At 37.4% G+C, this 26,948-nt stretch overlaps 1 protein-coding gene across 1 annotated transcript in view; it reads left to right on the forward strand.

Annotated features, from left to right (window-relative positions):
- Window positions 1–26,948, forward strand: part of LOC117388935 (ephrin type-A receptor 6-like) — a 202,348-nt gene that overhangs the window by 165,474 nt on the left and 9,926 nt on the right. Inside the window, exons 6-11 of the mRNA XM_055230560.1 lie at window positions 562–686; window positions 1,701–1,863; window positions 6,664–6,772; window positions 15,792–15,862; window positions 22,131–22,256; window positions 22,937–23,122. Of these exons, the coding sequence (XP_055086535.1) occupies window positions 562–686; window positions 1,701–1,863; window positions 6,664–6,772; window positions 15,792–15,862; window positions 22,131–22,256; window positions 22,937–23,122 (780 nt within the window). The remainder of the gene's footprint in view (window positions 1–561; window positions 687–1,700; window positions 1,864–6,663; window positions 6,773–15,791; window positions 15,863–22,130; window positions 22,257–22,936; window positions 23,123–26,948) is intronic.

Here is a 26,948-nt window from a genome sequence, read left to right on the forward strand (position 1 = left end):
CATATGACTGAGTATAATTTGGCTTGAAATCAAAATGGTAAATAGCTCATCTGTCTTTTTTTTTCCTGCAGTGTAGAGGTGGTATTAAATTTATAATACCACCTCTATGGTAATAATTCTATGATCTAACAATGTTTTATAATAGAAATAATATAATCCTTTTGTGTTTTATATAATTATATTATTTGAGCTTAAGGCGAGAGGTTCAGAAGTTCACATTTTCAGAATTTGTCTTGGACTTCTTCCTGTGTTTTCCATATCAGTTGTTTTTTGTTTGTTTTTTTCAAGTATTTTTCTTTTCTTTTCTTTTACTTTACTAACTATTTGTTTGCACTTGCAGTTTATGCATTATGTATTGTTCAAACTTTTTTTTTTTATATATATTACTTGATCTTATCTATAGATAGGACAAAGTGCTTTTTATTATATATTGCTCTCTTTTTGGGCACTCAGAGAAGCTTTACTTTACTTTCCTGCTGTTCTTGAACTTTGCACTGCAAGACTGTAATTTCCTCACTATCGGACAAATAAGTTTATCTTATCTTATTTCTGTCATTACAGGCCCATCTGTGGTCAGTGCCATGAAGAAGGACTGGGCCTCCCCGAACAGCATTGCCCTCTCCTGGCAGCAGCCGGAACAGACGGCCATGCCCATTCTAGAGTACGAGGTCAAATACTACGAAAAGGTACAACAAACTCTATTTACTTTCTATATAACTGAGGGAGGTTGTGCCAAGATTACAGTCATTGTGACAACCCATATTGCACTGCCTGTACCATCTTTATAGTTATAGACGGCTCACTGCTACTGTATTGTGATATAGCAGCTACTCATTTCAAACTGGTTGTGGGTGCTGCAGAAATTTAGCCTCGAGTGCACACAAGCGTAGTAAGCAATTTTATGTGACCAGGGCCGTGCTGCACAGCCAAATCTGGACTGGAGGTTGAAGCTGAATGATTACATTGTTAGAGATACAGTGGTGCAGGTGGAGCTTGGCCAGTAACTCTGAGTCTTTTCAGTGGAGTTAGTAGACAAAGCATATCCCCGTAAAGTGATGTGCAATTATTTATCAAACTTGAAGATCAGGCATAATATTAAGGGGCTGTGTTTTCATGTCATAAATTGAGGTTTGCTTTGCCCCAGTACAGATATATTAAAGGCAGCTGTTATGATCAAAATGAGTTTGTCTCCAGTTTGGATCTAATTATAAAGTGTTTTTGTCACTCATAAACTAGAATGAAGTACCGGTTAGCATGCTAGTTGTTTTTAGCCTTACCGTGACGGCAAACTCCACTCTGACTTCTGAAATACCTTTTTCTAAATATGCAATCAAATACTCAATACAATACTGCATCTTTTTATCAAAACTGGAATTTACTTAAATATGTTAAATGTTACTTTTCTGATAAAGGGTCTGCCATGTGCTTGTCTCCATGGAGATGGGAAAAGAGGAAAATTTAATTATGTCAACTGTGTTTCAGAGCACATAAATCTCTATATGAAATATTATAGGGCTGCACTGATAGTCTGTTTCGAAATGCTCATTATATACACCCTTATTGTCAAAAACTTAATAAAAAACTGCAGGTTTGTAAATGTGCTCATAGGAAAAGATAGATTACAGATTTTTTCTTTGCTTTATCCACAAGTCTGCTGTAAAACATCTCATTGTATTATACTGTTTCTTTTATTGTTTCAGGAGCATGAACAGACAAGTTACTCTTCCACTCGCACCAGGGCTCCCAGTGTGATCGTCTCTGGACTGAAGCCTGCCACATGGTATGTCTTCAGTGTACGGACCAGAACAGTGGCCGGGTACAGCTCCTACTCCCCCAAATATGAATACGAGACCACGGGAGACTGTGAGTATTTCAATACTCTGTAATCTTATCTATAATGTATCCATAACCTCACTATAACACTGAAATGTTAATATAGTTGTACAACTCATGCACACACTTGCGGAGACACTTAACAGCTAAACGTTTTACCCACTGTGCATATTCTAATACATTTTCAATATTCAATATTGTCTTCTACAGGGAGCTTTAGTCACAAACTATAGAGGATACACTCTCTATAAATATACTGTATAGGGCTGTCAAAGATATCTAAAACCAAATACTAATCAATACTGAAACTAATATTGAAACTAGATACTCATTTGAGCAGGTATCTATACTAAAAAAGTTACATTCACAGGACAGAAATGAACCTTTTCTGAATAGCTTTAGAATGATCTGTAACAGAACAAGTACAAGACAACATAGACTAGTATATGCCAATGGACCACTATGGAACCTACCAGGACGACTCAGATATAATGTTGAAAATCACATATTTTCAACATATATTGTCTAAAGAAGGAGTATATTCTACTATCATTGTTCCATCAACAGTGCTAATAGTATGACACAAAAATGACCTGAAGATGCACTATGTAACTGTTCTGCTTGTCTCTGTGGTGATGTTATTGCTTTGCCCTGAATTTTTGACTATAGCTTTAATTCTCCAAACAGATCACATCACTAGGCCAAGTAACAGGTCAGGTGATGTAGTGAGACAAACTTGCTCACAGTAAAAATACATGTTTTCTTCAGCATTTTTGAGCAACAAAAACGCCTGTAATTTAATAAATGTAAGATAGATAAGTTGAATGCCATACTGTGGAACATTCCAGACAAAGCAATAACATCTCCATGGAGACAAGTACGTGGCTGACCATACACCATAAAAGTTACATAGTGCAGAACTAAACTGACCATACCCATGCCCAGACAACACAGCAATTCTTATACATCACAGATAAATGTTTCAAGACTTTAGTTTTAAATAGTCAAGGTTATCCATAGCTAAAACTTAAACTAAAACTTAAAACTTTTTTTTTTCATCATTTATATTTCATATTTAAATGTGAGTGTTGCCAGATCATCATACATGGAGCACCAGACTGATCAGCGTACAACAGGTATACAAAATCCCCACCAATATTGTTCAAAAGCACACAGAACAGATGCAAGACAGCAACAACTCTCTAAACTCCACCCCAAATGACAGTAAATAGACTGTCTTAACTATTAAAAATATCCTCTGGCCATAATAGTTATCAGTTGAAGACATTTCCTTGGCTTAAAATGCCCGCTGTAAGCAGAGGTGCAGGGTCAGGAGTTCAGATCGCCCGGAGTTGCACTGGAGGCTGTTTGCATCAATGTCACAACAGCAAATAATAAGTGCAGAGGATCCCAAAGCCTGCATCTATATGTGCATACTCATACACATATTTTTAGACTTCTTATAGGGAAATGTATTCAAGAGACACATGAAATTTGAAGTGAGACAACAATGCCTTTCTCCCACTGGCTGCACGTCTCAATCCACTGCAGCGAAGTTTTAAATATGCTAAAAGTTAACACAGTCCCTTGGGTTGCCCTAGACTTGCATTTAAATTAGTTTCTGTGTTAGCAAAGTGGAAGACAAACTTGTTCATTTGGCAATACATAATTTATACCTTTTTGATCCAATTATTTCATGTTTTAATATACATGCCTAGTTAAACCTAGTTTAGCTATGATAGTATTTCTAGTGTCAGCCTATTTGAATATATTTTCATTTTGTTCATGTATTCTTATCTTAGCTCTTGCCAGATTGATATGTGTAGCCATCTAAAGTGAGTTATACACATCACTCTGGGATGGCTCTCACTGAAAGTGATCGCAACCAATGATCAGAACATTCAAACAAATACTTCATCCTCATTGGTCAAAGGTCACAACAGCAGAACAACCCAAAAAATCAACATTTAGTTAAATCTGGTTGAACAAAAAGCACAGGCGTCTTACCCATCCACAAATGCACAAAGCACTTTCCTCTGCATGTTTAGTCTGTATTTCCGCTAAAATAGGCCAACATCTGTTGGCATCTCCATGATTGTTTTGATTTGGCACTGGCTTTCACCCAAACCACAGTGCTGCCCTGTTCCCTTATTGGTCTGCACCAGCTATCACATGCAAACTGGAGCATGACGTATTTTGAAGAATTTGTCTTGCTGGCAAGATGAACCGTTGTGGGACTTATGCCTTATAATTTAATACAACCGATAACGTGACCCTGTTATTGAAATAGCTTCTTCTACATGTTTTGTCTGCTAAAATAACTCCATTGATCTTCCATCTATTTCTGTTTAGAAGCTAGGTCAAATGTATCCTATTCAAAAATACCCTTGGATAATAGTATTTCATAGCAAAGAAATATGCCAGATCAGCTAATTTCAGTTATGCGAACATGGTCTAATGAGCCTTTTGTTGAGCATGCTTTCCTAGGGGAAGGGCATCTGGGGTAGAACAAATGCACACAAATGCACGCAATATGCAAATTACTGCCAGGAAATTCATGTAAGAAACTTTAAAAACTTCTAAAATAATTGAGAATATCATATGCTTTGATACCACATGAATTTAAAGATTAGTAGTTATAGCAGCAGTAGTATTTGTTGCTGCTGTCTCATTTACTTTTGTAAGATTTACTACTGGACTATAAAATCTGGCATCTGCTGATCAGGTCTTTATCATTGCAAGATAGAGTAAAGTCATTTATGGAGGTCTAAATTTGAAATGCCACAGTTTTTACCAAATGTTAATGCATCAATAGTGAAATGTATAGTATTTTTTACAGATAAAACGTATTTGGAAAAGTAATTAATGAAATCACAAAAGTATATATATACTTTTTTTTTTTTTCCTTTTGTTATCTGAGCTTCTGTAATGATATTTTTAAGTGGTTTTGTTCAAAATTTGATTTCATCTAACATGAAATCACATGAATTTAGCTTAGAATTTATTGATTTCACACTGAAGTACAGCTGTTGATACTCACTTGTATGCACAACCTGCAGCTCTGCATGGTCACTTATAAAACTTTGTCTCTAAAGCAGATTTCCTCCCTGTGTCTTCCTATTGACTCCAGTCTCTTAGGGAAAACGCCAATACCTGCTTAATGTTTTGATTGAATGTTTTTGTGTGTGTGTAGTGGATTTATTGGAAGTCGACTGCTGAAGTACAAAGGTGCGTCTGGCCTTTCATGTCAGGTTAGCTATTGTTGGAGGTGATTTGGCTGTGCTCTCCAAAGCCTGAGACCTGGTTTTATCTGTAGATCAGGAGGCATTGGGCCAGGCCTTTGTACTGGGCTGCCTTTTATGTCAAAGAGAAGGCAGCCCAGGCCCCTGTCGCTGCAGCTTTCGGTGGCCCTGTCCATCCCCCTGTCACTCACTGTCCACAGCTCTGCTCCTCTGTCTCCTCTCCTGTCACTCCCTCACAGCTCTCTAATGCTTGTTTGTTTCTATCTCGCTTCAGTCATCATTTTGTGATGGTTTATCAAATATCTATTCAGTATGTTGACTCTCAAATAAACCCCAAGGTACAAACGTGACCTTGAATAACATCAATTTGCCCAAACAGACAATTTTCACTGAAAAATGTGTTGATCTGTAAATCATTCTCTACAGGCAGTTTATTTTAAGCAGCTTCTTGTTGGATTATTCAGTTTTGTATTTTTATTATTATTGCATGTTTTTTACTTACTTATGAAATTCATAATGGTCAGTCTGAACCTGCATTTTTCACAACATTTTGACCATTCCAATTCAGTGGAGCCAATCGAACTGAGTTTTCAGGTTAAGTTGGACAGCAGTTAGAAGCAGTACACAAATAGCTTGTCTTGTGGCATCTATGTATAAAAAAGTTATGTGATTTATGATCAAATTTGACCCATTGGGAATAATACTTACTAGTACTGCACCCTTGACCATTTTCAGCTCAGATTTACTATACATAATTCTGACACTGAAGCAAAATATACTGAAGCAAAATCTTACTAACTTCTAGATTTTTTTGTATTTTAAATTGCATTGAAAAATAAGAGCTGTACACTGTGTAGGGGGCACACACTGATATGAGGCATTCAAAGAACAATAAACACATACCATATATCTATAACGCATTTAACTTTGTACTGTGTCCTTTTAAATCCTTGTAAATGAACCCACCGCTGCACACCATAACTCCATAGTACATGTTCATGGTCACACTCACCTCCAGTCTTGCTCTCACTAAAGCCTTAAACCAGATGCCCATCCACGCACTGTATCCACCTCTAGAGTCCGCCAGTGTAAAAGCCATGGCCCATTCATATTTATTAAGTGTGAAATATTATCGAAATAAGTTTGGCAATGGCAATCATTTTTCAATTATCTGGGATTCGTTAGCCCTGTGACAAGACAGAGAAAGAGGAAAATCATGAATATCAAATGAGACCAATTTAACCAAATGATCATGGACTAAATCACAATTTCATGAATGAATAATATTAATTAAACAGCAGCCGGTCTATGGATCACTTCAGTGGAGGGGCTGACAAGGTTTTTTGCATTACAAAGCGATGATCAAACATTTCTCTGTAGTAACTGCGTGCTCCGTATGTATGGTGCCCTGATTAAATGGAATATTTAAAATAACCATGAATCTATTTTTTCTCTCTCCTCTTTTTGGTTCTTTCATGTTAATTTCCCATACTTTCCATTCCATTATGCATACTTTTTCTCTTGTTTCACATTTTTCATCTAATCCCTCTCCATATTTCCCTATTGTTTTGTATGTGATTGTTCAAAGCTTCCGACTTGGCAGCAGACCAGGGGCAGGTGCTGGTCATCGTCACGGCAGCTGTGGGAGGATTCACTCTCCTCGTCATCCTCACTCTGTTTCTGCTCATCACTGGAAGGTAAGACAGCTTTAATATAGTTTGTCTAATGTTGTGAGGTATAAAATGTAAATGCAATGTGATTTATGAATACAATTATTGGTCAAATCAACTACAACAAAAATCAAAAACAAAAATGAAAAAGGTTAAAAAAAAATGGGACCCATGAAGAGGAAGCCAAAAACTCACACACATGTACACAGACACTAGGGAGGGTGAAATGTCTTATCCAAGGACACAATGACAGCACTCATCCATATATAGACGCATTTTAAGCCATGCTTTTGAGTAATTATGAGGCACATACATTACTTTTTGTTTTAGTTACCCTCCAAAACAAAAAAAACAAGACTAAGTTGTAAAATAAGATGGCCTTACAGCTCTATTTACAGTCTTTTTAAATAAATAGTTTAAAATACAAAAGTAAATAAAGCAGAGTACTATCTGACCCCATTTGACTTTCAACGTGTCTCATGGAGTTTTCGGTAGGTGTGTGAGTCAAGGGTAATGTGCAAAAGAGCAGCCAGTTCAAACATCTGCAGTGATTTCACAACTGTGAACTACATGAAGCTTGGAGAGTCAATCATTTGGCTTTTTAGCTCCAATACACTCACAGAAAATAACTGAGTAGAGCACCAACAAAACATCCAAAATATGTTTCAGCAGAAATCCAGACTCTACAATATTTCTACAGTACATACAATTGCTAAGTTTTTCCATCTAACAATTATATTGGCATTTAACATTAAAGACTTTTTGTCAGACAGGAGCATTTGTTTATCTGCTTTGCATGTTTTGGCTACTTCTTGTATCCTTTCTCAGAAGAGTCACATGACGGTGTAGTGACGTGTCTTGTAGGCTGCTTTACTTTGTTTTTGCCAGACTGTAAGGGAAGCTTATGTCTCCTACTGTCTGATGGCTTCTTCAGGACTGCATCCCGTGTGTGATAAGGTGTAGGTTGCCTTGTCATGATTTATGCTCCTTGGACCTCGTTTGTGGATCTCGATGGCCTGTCTGAACAGTATTTGTTGCTTTCAGCACAGATGAACCTGGCATTGTTCCAGTCCATGATATGGTTTTGTCTCTTGCAATGGTCAGATTTGGCTGATTTCAGATTTCCCTGCTCTGTTTGTTTTTTTATTGCTCTTGTTTGTCTGTTGGCTGTTTGTTTTTCACATGCTTTTTTGATTTTCTTTTTTCTGTGTTCCTAATGGTTTGTTTCCCCTCCATGTGTTTTTTTTTTTTTTGCGTGATACACATACCATGTTTATCATTAACACTGATATGCATAACATCGGGTACATCTCATATATCATGTCACATTTGTGTTGTGGTTCTTTTCTGTCTTTTGGTTTCACTAATAACTGTCTGAGTTTCGTGTGGGGTTTGACCGATGTATTGATGTTGTGTTTCCTCATGGCTCTCTCTGTGTGTTCTGTGACCCCACTGATGTATTGGCAGTGTGATTATTGCAGGTTTTCTGGTATTGTGTGTGTGTGTGTGGTTTTATAATGATGTGTTTTAGGTCTTCTGCCAGTTGTTTTGAGTTCTTAGAGTGCTGATCCGTGAGTCTGAGTAGTGATTATTTCGACAAGTGATTTCGAGAATTTATATGTGACTGATCCTATGCTGTCTACTATGGGATGGACTGTTGTACCTATTTAGTGTATCTTCAGTGTGCCATATATCCACAGTGTGATGGCAGCTCTGGGTGCCAGTAGATTGTATGCATCCTGGGTTATTTTGTTTTTGGTTAATATCGGCTTTAGTAGCGATTTGGGAGTCCTTTTTAATTGTTCAACTTTTTTGAGTATGTGGAAGATATTGTCATTGTGTAAAAGTTCTTCCGTTTTGTGCTTGTAACTGTCCCTATCCATAACAACTGTAGAGCGGCCATTATTTGCTGGTAATATGATGATATCTTGTTGTTTTTAATTTGCCTGCTACTTCCTTGCATAATTCTGCCTTCTTTCCCACATCTTGTATGAATTGACATGCAGGTTCTGTGGCTAGAAAGTTGTTTACCCAGTTCCTAGAGTCGCTTTGTGTTAAGCTGTCTTCTTGTAGGTTTTGGCAATTAGCTTCTCAAGTCTTTTGATGTCCTTTAGTTTTTATGAATTCCCTTTCGTATTCCAGTTTAAAATGATCCGTCATATCCTCATCTATTGCGGTTTGCGGCTGATAGGTCTGTTTGAATAACTGCCTTTTTGCCTCTAGGTTTGCATTAATTTGAGTAATGTTGTCCGTAATGTGCTGTACCCTCTTTTGACCAGGGCCATCCATGCTTTTTTCATGATGTCCTCAGCATTCTTGGTCTTTATTGGGTTCTTGATGTATATGACGTCTTTGGGAGGAGCATACACCTTAACTACACACATGGGATGCAGTCGGGAAAGGAGTGTTTGCAACTGTACTTGAAAATCAAATATTGTATCATAGACTATATATTGACTGTTACTTGCATCAATGCTCCTAAAGTAATCGTTGTTATTTCCCAACTTTGCTTGCACATGAAGAGCTTTCTAAACCCACATTTAAATTTGATGATTTGTATTTATCATATTAAACCTCAAACTGTTCTCTTTAAATGGTAAATAGTGGTAAGTCCTTTGATGAATCCAATTCTAAGTTTCCTTGAGCTACAAAGAATACTGCTCTCAAGGTGAATCTATACTTTGTTGCTTCCTCGTTTCTGTAGTTTGGTTGTGAGCCTCTCTTTCACACTTTACTAAAACAACCTTTAAGATGTTTATGTTCTTGCTGAAGTAGAAGTATATCTAAATTGAACTACAAGCCCACTAAAGTCCTGCTGTTATGTCATATGCAGTGTCTTTATGACCTGAGTGGGAGGGACAAGAACTTAAAAGAAAAACACCAAATGTTCTTTGAAGCTGTCCAAAAGTTGTTTTTAATTTATGAAACAAATGGCAAAGGTTGATTCTGAATAAACTGCATGAAAATCTATATATGTAAAACAAACTGACATTTAACTTGCATGAATGTGCTAATCGGCTTACCTGCTTTTGAATTACAATTTTTTAGTTGTGTGTTATTCCAGGCCCATTTTTCAGATTATATTTTAGTGTACTTAGCATCTTATCTCATCTTTCTCTTCAGCTCTCGAATTGTTTGCCCATACATGGTTTACATATTATCTTAAACCAGAAAGCACCTCTGTCCTTTTAAATGATACACTCATTCTCATTTTAGTGTACACAAGAGAGGTGATTTGATTAGATTTTCATAAAATGGACATGTTACATCAGAAGTTAACAATCAATGAATTAAACTTTGTGTACTTTGTAGAGTGCTTTTCATACATCACATGTAACCCAAAGTGCTTTACATAGACAATTAAAATCCTCCTCACCACAACCACCCATTCACATTTTCAACCAGCCCATGTACACCCTCCCACTCACACAGTATTTCACTCACACATATACACTAAAATTTACAGTAGTCTGGTTAATATAGAAAATGCCAGAATACCAAGCTTGTGTGTCCAAAAGTAGTTTTAAAAGCTTGAGTTAACCATAGATTGGAACTGTGCTTGCTTCTATGTGTGCATTCCTTCTAGAAAGAATACAATATATTGTAGTTGTTATTGCTTAGAAAAAGCAAAGCTTAAAAAATAGGCATTATTGCTGTGAGTGGGCACACCTCTACACAAATACCCTTGTAATTTGGTCTGAACCCTCCCGCTTGTCTCCATGGAAGTAAACGCAAATTTAATGCCATACTATGAACATAATAGACCTACCTAGACTAGACCAGGACTAGAACAATAGCATGTCTACAGCAGGACTAAACCAAGAACACAGCCTAAATGCGTGTCTTTCTATACCACACATAAAGCAATAAGTAATCCTTTCAATTAGAATTAGAATTGTAACATTACATGGCATTTCTTTTCTCTTCTCTGCCCTTTGGTCCTGGCAGCAGGAGGTCTTGTGTAATGAGCTGTCTGCAGTCATGTCAGGCCAAAGAGCAGTGGCTCGTATTACACTGATGCTCTGATTAGGACTCTGGGCCCGCTGTCTCTCCTTGGGGTTTATGCTTCAACATAAACATAAAATGAAAATGTATCTTGACAATCCAGAGAGCTAAGCAGCAGCCTGGGTCTTTTGTGGTTGATAACATATAGGGTATTGTGGGTGTTCCCCTCTTTCCAACATGAAAGCTTATAGAGGAGACAGAGCTATGGCGGATAAGGAGGATCAGAGGATGGAACTGGAAATGGCTGATAACGACACATGCCACTGTTACTTTAATGAATAACTTGACCCCATTGGCAGAGGTCAACAGGCGCTGTCTAAATCCCGGGCCCTGGTTAGCACTATTCTGCTCTGTCCATCAGTGTCTGTTAGGTCCACAGAGTCCACTGAGCCCAGAAAGACCCAATCCAGCAACCCCCACTGCTCAAAGCACCTCTGACACCGGCTCTAATCTGGAAACCTGGATTATGTGAAGGCTTCAAAAGGCAGAGAGGGGCTCAGATACACATGCACCAATGCTACCAAATATACCTGCCCACATGAAAAGGGACACAGATGGTTTTATCAGTTGGTTTCTGAACTTATATTCCCTTTGAAAGGAATCAAAGGGTTGGTAGTTAGATCTCCACTCTATATTTCTTATAGGTATCTTTTTAGACAAGGTACTACATCCACCTTCCCTCTTATGTTTGTAATATTGGTGTATGTTTGGGGTAAAAAACAATACCTTAACAGATTTTATATAATGAATACTCTTGAAATGTAAAATAAAAATGTAGGCCAGATATCAATAACTGGGTTTTGAGTATATTTGGAAAGCCGAGACCAAATAATCCCAATCCAAATTGATCCAAAATATGCAAAGATGTATTTAATAGTAATAGTAACTTATGTCTAATGTTACCTAAACTAACCCCTCAGTAACCACTATAATACCAGTGTATTTGCAGATGATCCTAACAAAAATACTGGTTTTATCAATCTTAAAATATTGATGATAATATTTAACACTAATCAACATAAAAAGTACCATGGGGCCAATAAAAAAACACGTTCTTCTATATAATTCTGCCTTTTTTGTCAAGATGTGAAGATCCCACGTTGGGTTTATAACTGTTATAGGATATAGTTTAGGAATCCACATTTCAAACAGTTTACATCAGTGAAAACAGACAAGAAAACCATTGTAAAACTGTCCCAACTATAGCCTATACAGCAGATAATGGTATTAATAGTCATCAATATAAAGTTGGACAAGCGCCAACTTGGTGGGATGGGATGGAGCTTACAACACAAGCTCCATCCCATCTGTATCATTGGCAGTGAGCTCTCTGTCCTGTGTGTTTGGACGGTTCATTTCTTTGGCCCTGGCGCAGTCGGAGGAGGCGGGCCTAAGCACTCGATCAATTGAGCGTGAATGAGCCGAGCACAGGGATGGCACATTGTAGATGAGCCGTTTGGCTATTTGCCTTGACATCAGACACAGATAATGGTCGGGTGCCATGGGTGAGTGTAGCTCGAGCAGTGTCTTGGCAAGTTGTAGTTACAGTGTTTTTCTCCAGTGAAAACAAGTAGTAAGATATTTTTGCAAGTGTCCATGTGTTATATTCACATTGTCATTGAATGTGTCTATGTAGCTAAAAAGTTTCAATTTTGCAATATAGCACAAAATGGTACAATGAATTACAACAACTTGGCTATATAGCAAGACAACATATTTCTGTTGTTTTATGGCCATCGGTTTATGTTCCTGACAAATAACAAATTGCAATAGGGGTAACAATTATATGATGCCTGAAAGAGTTTGGACGTGAGTCACCTGCAGCGACAAACCCAGGTTTTAAGTAGGCATTGTCTGTTAAATTTATCTTTCTTTTTCTTGGAGGTCGTAGTCTCCTCTTCTGGCTCCTCAGTTGTCCTTTTCCCCTTTGTTAAAAGCTCTCCAAAGACTTTTGTTTTGGCTCATTTTCACTCGCTTGTGGCTCTACTTTTGTGCGTCGTGTCTGATGTGTTATACGTGATACGTCACCGCGGAGACAAGAGCAGATAATAAACTTGCTACTACATCAAATAGATTTCTGTGGCGATTTCCAGCAGGATTTTCATGATACATCTATGGACGAGCTTATTAGTGCGTCATTAGGGACGGGCCAAAGTTGCTCCTGACCCCTGTGCGCACAGCGTCTGAAAATCAGGGCTCTTTACGCAGGACTGTGAGCTGTGTCTGTGTCTGTGTCTGTGAGACGTGAGACGTGAGCGGTGTTTGTTTTGAACATTGTTCCGCGAGTGTGACGCTTATTTTGAGCAACGAAAAATAAGAAAATATAATTTTATTTTAAGATCATAATAATCTTCCAATTTAAACTACAACAAAAAGAACTAACACAAATAAAATACACTTCAGCCACGCAGAGCCGCAGTATGAGGCTGAAAGAGGCGCATACGGCTCCGGAGCCGCGGGTTGCAGACTCCTGAAATAGAGCCACTGCACGTAAGCTCGACATCAATGAATCCAACTTGGTCAATGTAAAAAGACGACAAAAGTTTTCAGAGGAAATAAAAGCAGATTTTCCGTTTTGGTGCAGTTTTATTTTCTAAACCTGCAGATGTGTTCATCCCGTGTTGTTGTCGTGTTGGTTCCAATTTTCAGGCACAGTTTAAAAAAAAGCGTGTCAGTGCACCGTCTTTCTGTGTAAATATCTCATGTTACAATATGAAAACCTGCGGCTTTTATTCAGGTGCGGCTTATATATGTACAAAATTGATTTTCTCTTCAAATTTAGCTGGTGCGGCTTTTAATCAGGTGCGTATTCAAGACTTTATGACCCCTGCCCTATCTGATAATTGAGTCAAAACGTTGCCCATATTTTTTATTTTTTATTTTTTTTATCTACATGCCCCATATAATTATATTTATTTAATAATATTTATGCAACAAGGAATATAACAGGCCTTACGAAGTGTACATTAGGACTTTAACGAGCCCATATTACTACTATTACTTACTATTTTCTGATCTATGATATAATGTAGTTTCCTCATCACAAACATGCCTGAGTTGTGCTTCGTTTCATTCACGCATGTTTAACTCACAAACCCTGCACATTTAGGCTGAGTTCTTCTCTCAAACTTAAAACACACTGTTCCAACTTGTGATGTCAATACAGGAAGTCCCCCACTGTGTTTTTAAACTTCAGGCTCCTTCACTAGAATCATTTGGATAATTTCAACCCTGGAATTGCCAGTCTCTACTGAACAAAAGGTAAGAGATGGCTGTTAACTTGAAAACTACCACTACATGACATCACAAGGTGGAGCAGAGCATTTTTAGCTTTGGAGATGTAGACAGACTAATAATAAAGGATTACTCAAACATGTGTGAATGAAACAAAAAACATCTCCGGGCATGAGGTGGTAACGACATTATAACATGGTTTAAAGCTCACAAGAAAGCATTTTGTGTAATATAGGAGTATGTAAGTATGAAAATGGGGAATGTTTGATCATATACAGTCACGGAGTCAAATTCTCATACCTTGTTGCTAGGGGGCAAGAGTGCTTAACCACAGTGATATTTTCCCACCTCATGTGTGTTTCAGTGTCTATGTAGTTGATCTCTTCTATAGCTCCCTCAGCCACACTAGACACTATCTCTCATCTCATCCACTGGGCTGTATACATTCAGAGCAGCGCTAAGGGACAAACTGCTCAAAGCTGCCTCACTCTAAAGACCTGCTCCTGTGAAGTGACTCTGAATCTGACACATTTTGTTTTTGTGTTTTGGGAATTTGAGTGCATACTTCACTTGCTGCCAGTGCCATCCTCAGAGCAGTGTCAGATACGCTTTTCAACAAGTAAATATCCAGCAAATGTTATACAGGAGTGCAAGTGAGAGATTGTGTACGTCACAATGGGACCATGGTAGATACACTGCTAACAGACTGTGTAGCCAGTTATACAGTGTTGTACAGTGTTATACCTGTTTTGTCAACTTCTGTCGACTTCTGAACGTATATGTTAAGAAATCATAGCCTCAAGTTTACAACTTATGTGGGTTTTTGTGATATGTTCATGGGTTTCAACTGCCTACAAGCAACATTTTGAAGAGTTTTTCCCATTCAAAGGATATATTTTGTGTTAAATTGTTAATTGCTCTGGAAAGAGGTTTTTATAATGATAGAATCCATTATACACTTTATCCTTTATCCCTGGCATTGTAAAGTGTTCATGTTTGCAATTAAGAATAAAAAAAAAAAAAGATTATTATTATTAATCTTAAGATCTTTGGACCAATGCATACTGTTTTGGTCTAGCTTAAACCGCCCATGTTATATGGTAATTAAGGCTAACAACCAGTTTGTGTATATAATAAACTCACTTAAATGTTTAATATATTATTTCTTTGGCCAAAACAATAAATCAGCCCCATTACTTCTCAAATGTCTGCTTTTTTCTGGCACATTAGCTGAGAGAAGTGGCCTTCTTATTCAGCTTTTGTTTGCATTCAGTTTCTCACACAACAGATTGCCTTTTATGTGACTTGTATAAAGTTGTGACATTAGCAACTAACAACAGTGTTAACATTAACAATGAATTAGAGGTTGCACTATTTCATTGTTCAGCTCCCTTGTTCAGTAGGCGTATGTATGTACAGAGAGCTCTCACAGTTTTGGCGGTTTTTAGTTATTAAATGACTTTACCTTATATTTAGGACTTGACTTAATACTGCATGTTTTTACTTTTTCCCCTTCTGGTCATTGGAAAGAACTTCTTCTGGATAATGTTAGTTAATAGTATTACTAGCCAACCCACAAATCTAAAAGCAGTTGGCTAGTGTAATTTTTTTTTTGTTTTTTTTTTTGTTTGTTTTTTTTTTTGGGGGGGGGGGGGGGCAATCACTTTGAGTAAGCAAATTGAAGAGTACACCATTATAACATGATTACAAACTCATAAAAGTCAGTTTAAACTATATGTCCCCTTTAATGTTGTAGACTAGATAGTCTGACAGCTTTTGTGAGGTTTAACATCTCTCTATGTTGCAGGTGTCAGTGGTACATTAAAGCCAAGATGACCGCAGAGGACAAGAGGAGGGCCAGCTACCAGAATGGCCTGGGTAAGTCATCTGCACTGTCTGTTCATATAATGTCACATTGTCCCATCAGTGAATCTAGTACTTCCTTAGAAGGTTAAGATCTTATATGGGGTCAAATTAAAGAACTTTAGAACCAAACCTTCCTGAACCACATAAACAGTATGTATGGTATCGCTGGGTTTTAAATCACATCATAACATTTCATGGACCAATAATAGTTAATACAGATGGAGGCAGCAAAAATGAATATTGTTAAAATGCAAATTTTTGTTGTAATACAGCGAGCAATACAGCGAGCTCTTGGGTCTCTTGGGCTCTTTCACTAATAGAAATGATCAGGTTCAACATTTGTGAATTTACCTTTGAGATATTTCTTTTGAGAATATAATGTAATCAATAGGGAAATACCTACATTTATTAAAAATGGGGTTGAGGATCTTTACTTCTTATGCATCAGATGCATAGACTGTATATACAAATGGACATAGCTAACCTTCTAGCCACTGCGCTCTAAATAGAAAGTAGAAAACAGTAACAGCTGCAGTCAGGCTCTACATGATCCTGGTATTTCTATTTTGCTATAAACATTAATAAGAGACAAATCAGTTGCCTTCTCTCCCCGAGTTTGCTTCAGATTTGATTGACAGTGTTGCTAAGCTCCCGCCCCCTTCCAAACGGATGGTGCAGGTGGGAAGGGGCGTTACCTTCAACAGTTTTGCTTCAGATTGACTCTTTGGTTGTTATGATATTCACGGTCGGAGTTTCAAATACGGCTTCAACTCGTCTCCAAATTTGCAGATATAAAGGCTAGCCTTGATGAGCTTTATTTGAGTGAAGCCGAACTCTGGGTGACGTCACACTCCCTTAGTCCACTTCTTCATACTACTATGACCAGATGAGAGAAATTTACAACATAGTCTTGTGAGGTACTATATAATCCATATATGTAGTAGCACCTTCTCTTCTAAGCTTTTTAACCAATATTTCTCAATGTACTCCTTCCAATAGCTTCATTCCAACATGAAACAAAAATGTGTAAAAGCACATAGCAGAGAGAAGATGGCCATCAAGTGAAAATGAGAACATGAGGCAAAAGTGGGATTGGTACAAGCAAGTTGAAAGGTAACATAATAAAGGAGTGCACTACGTAGACAGACACACTATAGCAGGTAAGAAAATAGACTTTGAGTTTAAATGAGCTTTTGAAGGTGGCTAACAAACAAAGTGCAGTAGGGTATTGCTGTATCAAACACCAAGGCTTCTGGGACACTGCGGTGGTCCTCAGGGAGTGGATGGACTGACTCAGTGCATCAGAGAAAACATATTGTAGTTTTTGTTGTGTGATATGGTATTGATTGGAGACATGGGGGTAGTGCTTGTGTCTAGTCCAGCCTTCAAACCTAAAGACAGGGAGGTCAAGGGTCATGGAGGGAACTGGTAGATTGATCTTGTACTTGCTCAAAGGCAGACAGTTGCTTTGTTGGGTTGGTGTTTTAAGGATTACCTGTTTTAGAAGAACATTCGATATGTGATCAAATTTATTTGAAAAGGATTAAGGCTTAGAAATATCAGCAGTCATATTAGTAAATGAGTGTGCGGTGTTCATTGCTGTAGTTCAGTCACCATTTCTAAAGTTCAAGTCCAAATGTGATTGTCTTAGTGAAACTGAAGGATGACACTTTCTAGCATTGCAAAAATCATTATACCTGTGTCCTTGGGCAAGACACTGCAGTTGGATGACTTGTTTTTGGATTTTTTTTTTTTTTGTTTGTTTATTGGATATTTTAATGCAAAAGTACTTTGGTTCAGTTGCTGCTGTTGTAAAGCTCTATACAAATAAAGTTTAATTGATTGGATGTAATCAATCCTCTCAATGTGCCCCAGGGTAGGTGGATCTACATAAGCTTACCAACAACAAGTGTGGAGAAACACATACATTTAATATGATTCAATGACATTTGTAGAAAAATGAGAAGCTTGGGCAATACAACAAATGTATTTCTGCTCATACATCACTCGGCCTGTCATGATAAATACTATATTGATTCATATCGATAGATGGAACGATACTTTTTGAGGGTCAGTATTTATTGTGAAATACAAACTACACAATCCAGGGATTCACAAAAAAACTTATAGGTCTAAGTCTCTTTAGAAATATTAAGCAGTGACATAATGGTTAAAATATCTTCTGTCCCACTGCAACGGCCAGAGTATTTGTGAGTGCTACAGTGTTCTGTGCTGTGCTGGAGAGAAGTTATTGGACTTCAGGATTAGGATCAACACATCTAATTGCCTCTGCGCTCATAATCGATAGCCAGGTGGAAACGCATCACTGTGTGTCGAAATTCATTTGTCTCACCTGTTACTGAATGTGTGTTTTTTGGGGTTTTTTCTAATGTCCAGAGACGAACTGTAGAGGATACATTTTTACAGAAGTTGATGTAACACAGTGGGCCTTTGTTCGCATTAATCTCACATTAATTTAATTTCACTTTTTTTTTTTTTTCCCCTATTCAACTAAACTACTTGACGTGACTATTCCGGGTTTGTTTTATTTAGTCTTTAGTCTTTTTAGTTATAGTTCACCTTTAAGTTAAATACCACACGTACACAAGTTTCTTTAAAGAGTTTATTTGGTTAAACCTACTCTTTTCAGCTATATGATTTAATTGAACATATCCACATTCATTCTTCCCTGAGTAAGACAAAGAGGGGGCAAGCCCAATTTTGGCCATTTTTAAAGACCTGGGGTGAGTTTTAAGTTCCTTTTTGTTTCAGTGTCTTTGTGTATTTTGATTTCAATTTTTATTTCACTGCCCTCAAAATTAACCAGTCAGATTGGACTACTGCTAAAGTTTAAATCTTATCGGTACTAATCGGTTTAATCAGTACTTACTTGGGGGAGGTCCTTCCTGCTGGGAGGGTAAAAACTGTGAGAATTAGTCTATCAGGGGAACATCAGTGTAGCCTGGTAGACATGGGGTTTTCCTTAGGTTTGTAAATCTCTGTTGCTTTTGATTAAGTTGAGCACAGTTAATATTTGTAGAGATATATTATTTTTGCCACATTTCACCACAGAGAATTTAAATATATTTTGTTTTTTTTTCTGATTCTGCCTCCAGCTTCAGACCACATTGACCAGCTTCCCCACAAATGTACTGACAAAATTTCATCCAAGTGCCCAAAATAGATTTATGTGAACTTACAATTCTACTTAACATTGTAATTACTATATAAGAGGCATATATTTTTCTCCCAATAGCAATTATCAAACTAAAAATACCAATGGGTCAGCCAAAAAAAGTATTGACAGCCACTCAGCCATTGCCACAAGCCATATGAGTAGTTCTATTGCCTCTTCACCTAATCCAAAACACCTTATCTAAATGCAAATCAGAGAACAGAAAGGAGCTTAACAGGTAGATAGAAGCACATGGGGGCATAGACTTCTACCAACGAATTAGCCCTTTCTCACAATGGTGGCAAGTTACTTCACATGAAACTTTATGAGATCCTAACTCTTTATGTTTGAGTTTGTTTGGAAATAGAACCATTTCCCCATTTTACTTAGTTGTTCCATCGGCAAAGCGATATGTTTCCATTAATTTAAGACATTTAGAGCTGAATATAACACTGTGGAGCGTTTACATTTTAACAACCTCTAATGTTCTTTGCTGGTTGAATTGTGTGGTATTTAGGTTAATTATTATCATCCATTAAACTGAAGCCAATAAAATAAACATGAATTTGGGCAATAAAAGAAGTTGTGTTATCCAAGCCCTATGCTCTGTTCTAACATTTCACTGAATGTGTCGTCTCTAATGGAAAATTAAAATAATATAATTGGATTTGGCTTCGTCGTGGCTCTGGCTCCTTCCCTAAATTGTTCCTTTGGCACATTAAGCAATATCACCACACACTATTTACAAGCAGTAACGAAAAGTAAGCAACAACTTGTCACTGTGGTCTTGGTTTGATTTCTGGATAGGGTGTGTTTTGGAAATGCACTATATATGTTTTTTGGGGGTGGCTCTGTCAACTGTTTGTGTCATTAAAAAGTTATCGCTTTGCTTGGAATGTTCCACTGTATGGTATAAATCAATCTTTTATTTATTCAATTAGAGGGTTTTATTGCCAAAAAGATACTTGGGTTGGTGGAGTTATTTGCTTGTTTCCTTGTAGAGATTTTTTTTCATATTGTGGAACATTTTGGGTAAATGGCAAGATGTCTAAGGATGATAGAAGGTTTTGGACCCTTGTAAACAAGCTTTATTTTAATATCTCCAAAAGATCTGTCAGTGGTCTTTTTAATTTGTTTGTTAGCATGGATTTAAAGTTGATAGACAGTATACCATTTTCTTCTGTTGTCGTAACAGCTGGGTTTGGGTGGACCAAAGACGTGCAGGACTCGGGACAGGTTTACAGTGTTTTATTTACAGTTAGTGAAAGGTACAAACAATAGTCCAATAAGCCAACAAGATACGCGGGCAGGGCGTGAGCGAGAGCCAAGGGCGCGTCGGGGGAAAACCGAGACGGGAACAGGAATCCGCCGGGAGCGGGGCGCAGACCAGACCGGGAACAGAACCAGAGGCAGCAGAGCCGGGGCAGACAGGAGAGTGGGAACCGGAGCCGGGAGCGTGGTACTGCCAGGGTCCAGGACGAGACAGGGAGGTGAAGGTAAGGAGTTGACAATACCAGAGCTGAAGCACAGAGTCAGGAACAGAGCCCGAAGCCAGGAGCTGGAAAGGTCAGGAGAACCGGAACCTGGGAGGCAGCAAACTCCAATTAGTATCAAAAAGAGCAAGAGACAAGAATGCAATAAAAGGAGCGGGTATAATCACGTTGACACGCGGACGATCTGGCACCGAGTGTCTTCTCCCAGCTCCTCTTATCCACAGCAGGTGTGGTGATTAGCCAGATGGACAACAGGTGCGCGCGGGAGGAGCCGAGAGCTCCGCCCAGCTCCAGGTACAGCATCATGTGTTAAAAGGGATTTGATATTGCTTATATTGCATTATTGTAAATTTCATGCTATTTTTAAGGCATTAATTTTAAAATGGAATATAATTTAGAATGAGATGTTGGTCATGGTGGTAGGTAGTAGTAGTAGTAGTTTCATTTGCAGTTTCAACTACTATGAGTGGGATAAACATTAAGAATAAGTGTTTTTACTATGTTGGGTAGTAACAGTAATAGCAGTAGTAGTAGCAGTTGTAGTTATGGTCAATAACCTGTTATCAACACTGATGAGGTCAAATGAAACATTATCATTGATCCCCATCAACATCTGAACCTTACAGGCAAATGTTGAGAAGATAAAAGATTACCTGAAAGAGTTTGAAAATAGTTGTTATCTTATTGCAATTTCAGAAACATGGTTAAAGAATGAAACAAATGATTATGCAATGGAAGGATATGAAATGTTATGTCAAAACAGAACCAAACCAAACAAAAAATTATACTCCCATAGAAATAGCTCTGAGCTCCTTATTATGATTTTAAACATAGATCTGCTAAAAATAAGGGACCACAGGCCTTATAAGAACTTCATAAATTCTATGCACAGTATGTCACTCTATCCTAAATACACCAGGCCAACCTGGATAACCTTGAATAGTTTTTCCCTGATAATATTCACTAATGTATTGGAAGTTCTGTTCGGTGGAATAGTAGTAAATTACGTAAACAAAGTGTACTAGAACAAAACTGTGAAACTGTACTAGAAAAATCCGATGTCAATTTAGCTTATGATTTTTACTATACTCAAATCACTTTATGATAAGCATTGTCCTGTCAAAACATGTCAATTCAATTACTGCAAATGACAAACACATGGACAAGTAAAGATCTTATAAACTGAATACAAAAAATTAAAAAAAAAAAATTGTATCTGTACAACTATGAAAAAAATAAAAAATAAAATCAGGGTGTGGTGTTGACTTCTGGAATGATTTAGATAAAACCCTGCAATGACTTCAATGAATAAAAAAAAAAAAAAAAAAAAAAAGTCAAATATATAATATTTAAGTTGTATTTAAATTCTCTATACGTTTCCAACTTCTACCTACTCCTTTTGAGTGCCTCAGCTATGCACCTAATGACAATGCACTTACTGCAATGTAAAGAAAATTATGATCAAATAAATAAATAAATAGTCATATAGAAGCAGTGGTGCTACTCGTAGCCATATAGCAGTATAATATTTTCTCCCCTACACCCCTACACAGTCCATAGCCTGTGAGTAGAGCCTCTCCCTGACTCTCATTATGTGTGTGTGTTTGTGCAGTACCGTTCCCGGGGATAAAGACCTACGTTGACCCTGACACATACGAGGACCCCACACAAGCTGTGCACGAGTTCACCAAGGAGATCGACCCGTGTCGCATCCGCATCGAGAGGGTGATTGGAGCTGGTGAGAGAGCTGACAAACCCATCAGACCAGCCAAATGATGTACATAGCTACATATTGAGGAGTATAGAGGGCTCTTCGGTGGTATCTGAATCTGTGATGGGTTTCATCCTCATTTCACTAAGTCTACTAACTCTACTAAGCCTATACAGCAAATCTGTCCGTTAATACTGAGTTAATCGATTTAGTCACACTATAAACAAATGTACACTACATTAATAGGTTATTTTATAATGCCAATATAGACATTCAACAACTGCAGCATCAACTGCAGTGTGAATCACTGGTTGGCTCCATTTAGGTTTTAGATGTAAAGCTGCAAAGTTTCACACATTTGAAGTCATTATGTGAGGTGTTGGAACAATTATATAATGAGCTATTTCTATATGTTATTCATTTTATTTTAATTTGTGCCCCTATTCTATACTTGTCTCTAGTAAGCTTAATTGAGACAAACATAATTTAAGTATGTGCATTTATAAAAAAAAAAACAAAAAAAACTGATTGTCATTGTGGGCAAACACACAAAAAATATATTTTCAGATAAAAAGAAACCAAAGAGTTCTGTTGTTGATTAACTTAGCAATGGAGATGCTCCACTTCAGATGGGTTGGACATTGCAACACTGCCCTCCGGTGGTGATAAAGTGCGGGTTTAATGTACACTATTCTGTATGTGTGTAGGAGAGTTTGGGGAGGTGTGCAGTGGAAGACTCAGAACCCCGGGGAAGAAGGAGATCGCTGTGGCCATAAAGACTCTGAAAGGAGGATATGTGGAGCGACAGAGGCGGGATTTCCTCAGAGAGGCATCAATCATGGGACAGTTTGACCACCCCAATATCATCAGACTAGAAGGAGTGGTCACCAAAAGTAAGTACATCTGTAAGCTAGACATGCAACCATATAAGAAGAATGTCAAAGGTACAATTATCACAATATGATATGAGGTAATTGCAAAAGTAGTAATTTATTGTTTTTTATTATATTTTTGGGGTATGTGAAAGTATGTGGAAAACCAAAATATCCAATGATGTAGATGGCATGTGTAGTGTGTAGTGTTTAATTCAGTGGATAAGACTTCAATGCAAACGTGGGACATTGGTGTAGGTTTGTTTTGCCTCTGAGCTATTCTCCTTGCAATTAAGTATAATTGGCCTCATTCATGAATGTTTTTTGTTTTTTTTTCCTTAATGTTTTTAACTTCCACTTTTAGAAGATGTTGTGAGAACTCTGCGCCAGATTCACAACATGTTCTTAAGAAGCAAAATTTCTACTTAAATGACACTTGCACCTAATTCACCAACATCCAGGTACAAACACCACGACACTCATTTAATTTTCATTGACATACAAATGAATATGTATTTTCTGAGAAACACTCTTTAAACTTCTATATATGGCCAATATGGGCTTGGCATTATTACATGTGAAAGCGTGAGGGACAGCATGAACGAGAAAGTCAGGTAGGGTGCACTTACAGCAGTTTTACAGTTTCAGTGGGGATTAAATATGACCAGACCCACATGAACACACTCAGTGAAGATATATTTAAGTCAACAACTTACTGAAACAAGTGAGCAATTTCATCATATTTATCACATTTTCTGTGGGTAGCTGCCCCATGATAAATAGCAGGGGAGCGGGGCTGGGGGTGTATATGAGTGCGCTCTGGTCATAGGGAGTGGTGGAGGTGTAGGGATGCTGAGTCCAGCGCCAGTACAAGGTGCAGGGCTATAACAGTGGCCGATATGGAGAGCACTGGGGTTGGGACAGACTGAGGCTGTTACTGCAGCCTGTAAAGTCTGTGTGACCAAATAGACTACACGCTCCACAAAACTCCTCATAAATGTTATTGAATCACATAGTAATATTTTATAGGGAATAATTTAAGAAATTATATAAAATATAATCACGGAGGAATTAGAATTTTGTGTTGCATTATTAGAGTAATTATATTCTAAAACAGCTGAATTTTTTTCTTAGGATTCTTTTAAAAAGAACATTTCAGTTATGAACATATTGTGCACAAAAATGCTCATAAGAAGGGCATACAAATTGGTTCTTAAGAACACTTCATGAATGAGGCCCAATGATTTTGAACAGCCACAGGTAAAATAGATCTCAGCTTAACCATTGCAATTAACAACACCAGAAGTAAATTCTGGTGGTAAAATACTTTTTAACTGTGGAGCCTATTTCAGTCTTTTAGAAATATACAGTGTATAAGTCACTGTTTATTAATATTTGAGTTTCCTATAGTACTGTATTTTCCAGACTATATGTCACTCTGGAGTATAAGTTACACTAGGAAAAAAAAAGTGTAATAATGAAAAAAAAACAACAACATATAAGTCACACTGGACGGTAAGTCATATTTTTGGGGGAGACCAAGAATAGATATTTTATCTTTAAAGGCCAGTTATAATAATACAACAACAGGCTGAATAGCAGTTCATCATGCTAACATAACACATAGACAACAAACTATCTGGTATGTTTACATTAGATACTAACAGTTAATCAGATATGCTACACTAACGTATTATACGTTGACTTGTCCACAAACACACGAGAGTTCTTTTCACTGATGTTTACTGTGGTCTCACTTCTTCATTACAGTTCATACCGTAGAAATAGCAAACACATAAAATATAACATAAGCTCTGGCTCATATCATATATACACACAAAACTGCATAGGAACACTTTGAAAATATACATACCACTTTGGCCTGCTAGTAAACAAACTGGTGAACCAGAAAATTTATATTTTACTTTTCAATTGTTTCTTAAATAGTGCTCTGTCAGGTAAGACTTTGCATTAGCGTAAAAGGCTAAACCGTACATAAGCCTAGAGTGCCCTCACACAGTTATCAATGTGACAATAATGACAAAGATGTGAAATTATATATTTTAATAATTTCACATATAAGTCACATCTGAGTATAAATTGCACCCCCGGACAAACTATGAAAAAAAGTATGACTTATAGTTCGGAAAATACGGTACTTGTTTTAATAATTTCAATATTTGCTTTATTTTTTGACACAATAAGCTGACTTAAAATGTATAGTTAAAATAAAAATAGTCAAAAGTTGGTGGTCAGTATAAGCAGTATTTTTCAGCATCTAAAATATTCCACCAATACAAAGTAACCAAAAGATGTTATGTGGCGACCTTCATGCTGAGCTAGAAATAGAAAATGCTTCACAAAATGTTAAGTGCATTTTGAAACTTAGCGCCTTCCTCGCCCACACAACAGTTTATCTCCCACAGAATACATTTACTGCTCTATGGGGCTTTTAAAAGGTTGAACCTCAGTTTTTGCATGAATCTGTAAGAGACATTGTTTCTTATTTAATAGTCATAAAACGCTGGATCAGTTACTTCTTTTACATGAAGTGTTTTTAAAAGTTTCATTTAATAACTGTTATCTGTATAGTTATTACTCAGATTGTTGTTGTTAAAGTGAGACGATGGTTATACATTCACACTTGTTGCTGGTAAGCTCTGATCCCTAATAACTCATTCACATACAGCTGCATCAATATAATATATAAGGTAAGGTGGATGAAGTGTGTTGCTCAATGACACCACAACATTATGGCTAAAGCTGTATGTAAACCAAGACATCTATTTTAGCAATATAAAAATCCACACGTTTTAATTTTATTACTTCTTGTTTAGTTAAATACTTTGTAAACGCAGCTGACAGGAAAGGATGCATTTTAAAAGGAATTTTGTTGGATGAGAACTGTCCAGTCAGGCACGTTGTTAAATGCCTGTGACTATCCCAGACAGTGTTTTGTCCATCGTGGTTCAAAATATAAGAGAGATATAAAAGTAAGTGGCATGGCTTTCAGTTCCAGCTAAATCATCATTTTTTATCACCAACAACTCTTTTAATAACACCACATCTCAATTTACTTAAAGGTTTGTAACTTTTCTGGTTGAGGGTCTGCTGTGTTTGCTTAGCTTTGAATGTTCCATAGCACAGCATTAAACTTATCTGTCTCCGTGAAGACGGCCAAATTGGAGATCAGATCTATGGAGAGGCGGCCTTGCGCACTTTAAAGAATGCATGTTATTTCAGGCAATTAAAACATAATGAAAGGAATGCTGGATAAATAATTTATTGCCACACTGGAACATTCAAGGCAGAGCAATAACATCCCCATAGACACAAGCAGACAAGTTAAACAGTGCACCTTTAACGTACCGATACTCTTTTTTTGGTTTCTTACTTCTGCCTGTTCTTTGTCTGCACACATAGTCTTGCAGCAGCAGGAGTAGTGTGTGCATGTTAACGAGTGCTGTTTTACGGGCCTCACCTAGTGCAACATATGGTTGTTTTTACAGCGCCAGTATAAAGCAGGACGTGACAGTGAATTTCAATGTGTCCCCCGTAGACTTGTGTAGAGATAGAGGACGCTCTTCAGCCGTGACCTGCAGACAACTTGAGAAGGATTTTCAGAAACCCAGAGTTACTGCATTACCACTTCCTTCTGAATCAATAGATTAAACCCAGATTTTCTTGTCAAGTATAATGGTAAATGCAATAACCAATTCAATAGCATGTCTCCAATAAGCAAACTGATTGACGCGCAAATCAAGGTCAAGATGAGATGCAAGTTAATACGTCTCAATACAGGTTGAGTGAATGATAAATAAGAAATTATTTGTTAAGTATGACATTG

Source organism: Periophthalmus magnuspinnatus, chromosome 21 (genome assembly GCF_009829125.3).
Source record: "Periophthalmus magnuspinnatus isolate fPerMag1 chromosome 21, fPerMag1.2.pri, whole genome shotgun sequence".
Lineage (NCBI taxonomy): Eukaryota > Metazoa > Chordata > Actinopteri > Gobiiformes > Gobiidae > Periophthalmus > Periophthalmus magnuspinnatus.